Source organism: Babylonia areolata, chromosome 27 (genome assembly GCF_041734735.1).
Source record: "Babylonia areolata isolate BAREFJ2019XMU chromosome 27, ASM4173473v1, whole genome shotgun sequence".
In the NCBI taxonomy this organism is placed as follows: Eukaryota; Metazoa; Mollusca; class Gastropoda; order Neogastropoda; family Buccinidae; genus Babylonia; species Babylonia areolata.
In genome coordinates this window covers 18,997,875-19,002,874 of record NC_134902.1, presented here as the reverse complement: position 1 = coordinate 19,002,874, position 5,000 = coordinate 18,997,875, and the positions used below count along the sequence as shown (strand labels likewise).

At 46.7% G+C, this 5,000-nt stretch overlaps 1 protein-coding gene across 1 annotated transcript in view; it reads left to right on the top strand.

Annotated features, from left to right (window-relative positions):
• Positions 1–5,000, top strand: part of LOC143301027 (arylsulfatase J-like) — a 19,965-nt gene that overhangs the window by 2,379 nt on the left and 12,586 nt on the right. Inside the window, exons 2-4 of the mRNA XM_076615028.1 lie at positions 386–507; positions 3,521–3,753; positions 4,671–4,854. Coding sequence (XP_076471143.1) covers positions 386–507; positions 3,521–3,753; positions 4,671–4,854 — 539 coding nt within the window. The remainder of the gene's footprint in view (positions 1–385; positions 508–3,520; positions 3,754–4,670; positions 4,855–5,000) is intronic.

Here is a 5,000-nt window from a genome sequence, read left to right as displayed (position 1 = left end):
GATATGATGTGGTGTGGTGTGCTGGTGATGTGGTGTAATGTGATGTAATGCGGTGTGGAGGTGATGTGGAGTGGTGTGGTAGGGTGTGGTGTGGTGGTGGTGAATGGTGTGGTGTGAAGTGGTAATGGTGTGATGTGGTGTTGGGTATGATGTGGTGTGGTGTTATGTGATGTGGTGTGGTGTAGTGTGCTGTGCTGTGCTGTGGTGTGATGTGATGTGATGTGATGAAATGTAATATGATGTAATATGATATAATGTGATGTAATGTGGTGTGATGTGCTGTAATATGGTGTAATGTAATGAAATGTGATGTAATGTGATGCGATGCGATGCGATGTGGTGGTGCAATGTGATGCGACGTGATGCGGTGTGGCCGGCGGGGCAGGACGTGGACCCCTTCATGAGGACCCCCCACCTGACGGCCCTGAGGAAGAGGGGCCTGCTGCTGACCCAGTCCTACACCCTGCAGACCTGCACGCCCACCCGCACTGCCCTTCTCACCGGGAAGTGAGTGCTGTCTGAGACGTCTCTCCCTCTCTCTCTCTCTCTCTTTCGTTAGAGGGCTCTCTCTCTCTCTCTCTTTGTCTGTCTCTTTCTGTCTCTATCTGTCTCTCTTTCGTTTCAGGGCTCTCTCTCTCTCTCTCTCTCTCTCTCTCTCTCTCTCTCTCTTTGTCTGTCTGTCTGTCTCTGTCTCTATCTGTCTCTCTCTCTCTCTTTTCTTTTGCTAGAGGGCTCTCTCTCTCTCTTCGTCTATCTGTCTCTCTATGTCTCTATCTCTCCCTCTCTCTCTCTCTCTTTCGTTAGAGGGCTCTCTCTCTCTCTTTGTCTATCTGTCTCTGTCTCTATTTGTGTGTGTCTCTCTCTCTCTCTTTTCTTTCGCTAGAGGGCTCTCTCTCTCTCTCTCTTTGTCTATCTGTCTCTTTCTGTCTCTGTCTCTCTCTCTTTTCTTTCGCTAGAGGGCTCTCTCTCTCTCTCTCTCTCTTTGTCTATCTGTCTCTCTCTGTCTCTATCTGTCTCTCTCTCTCTCTTTTCTTTCGCTAGAGGGCTCTGTCTCTCTCTTTGTCTATCTGTCTCTCTATGTCTCTATCTCTCCCTCTCTCTCTCTCTCTTTCGTTAGAGGGCTCTCTCTCTCTCTTTGTCTATCTGTCTCTTTCTGTCTCTATTTGTCTCTCTCTCTCTCTTTTCTTTCGCTAGAGGGCTCTCTCTCTCTCTCTTTGTCTATCTGTCTCTCTATGTCTCTATCTCTCCCTCTCTCTCTCTCTTTCGTTAGAGGGCTCTCTCTCTCTCTTTGTCTGTCTGTCTGTCTCTGTCTCTATCTGTCTCTCTCTCTCTTTTCTTTTGCTAGAGGGCTCTCTCTCTCTCTCTTTGTCTGTCTGTCTCTCTATGTCTCTATCTCTCCCTCTCCCTCTCTCTTTCGTTAGAGGGCTCTCTTTCTCTCTCTCTTTGTCTATCTGTCTCTTTCTGTCTCTATTTGTGTGTCTCTCTCTCTCTCTTTTCTTTCGTTAGAGAGCTCTCTCTCTCTCTTTGTCTATGTGTCTCTCTCTGTCTCTATCTGTCTCTCTCTCTCTCTCTTTTCTTTCGCTAGAGGGCTCTCTCTCTCTCTCTCTCTTTGTCTATCTGTGTCTCTCTGTCTCTATCTGTCTCTCTCTCTCTTTTCTTTCGCTAGAGGGCTCTCTCTCTCTCTTTGTCTGTCTCTCTCTGTCTTTTTTCTTTCGCTAGAGGGCTCTCTCTCTCTCAGTGTGTGTGTGTGTGTGTGTGTGTGTGTGTGTGTGTGTGTGTGTGTGGTGTTTTTGTTATTTTCGTGTGTGTGTGTGTGTGTGCGTGTGTGTGTGTGTGTGTGTGTGTGTGTGTGTGTGTGTGTGTGTGTGTGTGTGTACCTAGCCGTGGACACAGTGGATGTTATTATCAGTATCAGTAGTAGTGGTAGCAGTTGTGGTAGCATTGTGATTTGATTATTATTATTATTATCATTATTATTATCACCATCATTATTATTCGTATTCCATTCTTATCATCCTTATCATTCTTATTATTTGTAGTAGTAGTAGCAGCAGTAGTAGTGGCAGCATTGAAATTGTGATTGTTATTGTTATTATAATATCATTCTTATTCTTAGTATTTGTCGTATTGGTAGCAGTAGTTGGTCAGGGGCATAGCCCTTGCTACTGGTCTCATGTAACCCAGTACTACCTGCCGCATGTGAAGTCTCCCAACGACGGACCAGGCGGAGGAGGAAACTTTTCCCAACGGCTGTGAAGGCGGAAGAGGATGACCAAAGGGCAGGGGAAGCTCTTATCCTTGGCTGGAAGTCCTCCTAGGAGACGGAACTTCGAAGAAAAAACCTGCACCTGCCGAGGCCGTTCCACACGTGGCAGTATCTGCACCTGTGGGACTCTGAGCGTCGGTAGGCGAGAGAGTGGGGAAGGGACTGCACAACTCCTCTTCACCAAAAACAAATGTCACCTGTGCTGGTCAGGCAACCAGGCTAATGTCGGAACATGAGCAGTTTCACCAGAGATGCCTACGAAAGATCCTCGGCATAAAGTGGCAAGACAGGGTCTCCAACCTCCAGGTCCTAGAGAGGAGCGGCCTGCCCAGCATCGAAGCTGCTGATCCAGGCTACGTTGGACAGGACACGTTGTCCGCATGACAGACAGCAGGATCCCGAAGATGCTATTGTATGGCCAGCTGAAGGAAGGCCACCGCGAACTTGGAAGACCCTGCAAGCGCTTCAAGGACACCTTGAAGACAAACCTCAAAGCCTGTGACATAGACATCGCTTCCTGGGAAACTGATGTCCTTGACCGCTCTCGCTGGAGGATGCTGTGCTCTAGTGGCATAAAGACGTTTGAAAACAAGAGAACGCTGGCCATTAAGGAGAAGCGTGAGCGAAGGAAGCAGGGCTCAACTTCTGGAGACGTTTTCCCTTGCAACACCTGCGGGAAGTGCTGCGCATCCAGAATCGGCCTCTTCTCCCATATTATGAGGACAGACACCGACAGATAAGCCTGCCTGCCTAATCATCCGTCGGTCCGACGGGAGACTCCATCAGTAGTGGCAGTCGTAATATTGTGATTGTGACTGTTGTTGTTGTTATTATTATTGTCATCATCATTATTATTCTTATTCTTTTGTTTCCTTTCTTTTAAAGAGCGGGGCCTCAGTTGCATTAAGACGACTGAGCATCCCCTATTCTTCTTCTTTTTTTTCCTTTCTTTATTTCTTTTCTTTTTCTCTTTTTTTCTTCTTTCCATCCCCCCCCCTCCCTCTTTTTTTTCGGTCTTGGGTGTTTTACGTTGCCTTTCTTCATTGGCAAACAAATAAATGAATAAATAGATAAATAAATAATGAATAAGTAAATTTCAAATAAAAATAAGTAAATAAATAAATGATTTTTTTTAAAATCACCTCCAGTTCCAAAGTATGTCTGTTTTTGCTATGAATGGACAATGATCATTTAGAATCAACTTATTCTTTTATTTATTCATTTATTTTTTATCTTATTCGGTGTGTGACGCAGGTACCCCTACCGCCTGGGTTTGTCTCTGGGCAAGATCAAGGGCAACTACCTCCGGTGGCTGCACGAGAAGCAGAAGCTGCTCCCCCAGTCCATGAAGGAGATCGGCTACAGGACGCACATGGTGGGCAAGTGGCACCTGGGCTACTGCCACTGGAACCTGACGCCCATGTTCCGGGGGTTCGAATCCTTCTTCGGCCTCTACAGCGGCGCCGTGGGCTACTTCAACCACAGCTGTTAGTAGTGGTGGTGGTTTTTTTTGTTGTTGTTGATGTTGTGGTGGTTGTTTTGTCCCCCCCCCCCCCCCCCCCCCCCCCGCCCCCCCTTTAGTAATAAGAAACTCTTAGGGAGAGTTGGGCAATGCAAGGTCTCCAGAGAAGAAGACCCCCCCCCCCTGACCCCCCCGCAACCCCCCCCCCCACCCCGAATTTCACACAGAGAAATATGTTGTGATAAAAAGAAACACACACACACACACACACACACACACATATACGCACGCGCACTCTCAACCCCCTTACCCCATCCACCCATACACACACACACACACACACACATGTGTTGTGATAAAAAGAAATACAAAATAACAAAATTAAATTATATAAAAAAAAAAAAAAAAAATCTGCATAGCAACAGATGTGGTGCAACGTACATGTATGGAATTTGTCCGAACGGTAGTGACAGGTAGCGCGCCTCCCTGAGAAACTGAAACCGGGTCGGGGGGGGGAGGAGGAGGGGCACTGGGGGGGGGGGAGTGGGGAGTTTCAGTTTCAGTTTCAGTTGCTCAAGGAGGCGTCACTGCGTTCGGACAAACCATATACGCTACACCACATCTGCCAAGCAGATGCCTGACCAGCAGCGTAACCCAACGCGCTTAGTCAGGCCTTGAGAACCCCCCCCCCCCAAAAAAAAAAAAAAAAAAACCACAAAAAAAAACAACAAAAAAACGGGGGAATAAATAATAGATAAGCTTACATAAATAAATAAATGAATAATAATTATAATATAGAAAAAGGTAGTAGTAATAATAATAGTAATACTAATAAAATGATATATAAAAAAAAATAAAATAAATAAATAAATAAATAAGACAAATAAATAAATAAATAAGAGTGGGGAGAGAAACCAAACTGATTTGTGATTAAACGTCCAGCAATGTCCGGTGCCTACGATTTCCGAGACGACCACAGGGTGGCGTGGGAACACAATGGGACCGACTCCACCGTGCTGTACACCAGGCGGGTGCAGAGCATCATCAACTCTCACACGGGCAACGCCTCGCTCTTCATCTACCTCGCCTACCAGAACGCTCACTCTCCTTTCGAAGCCGATCCTTGGTAGGGGTGTGTGTGTGTGTGTGTGTGTGTGTGTGTGTGTGTGTGTGTGTGTGTGTGTGTGTGTGTGTGTGTGTGTGTGTGTGTGTGTGTGTGTGTGTGTGTGTGTGTGTGTTGGGGGGGAAGGGAGTGGGGGAGTACGGGGTGGG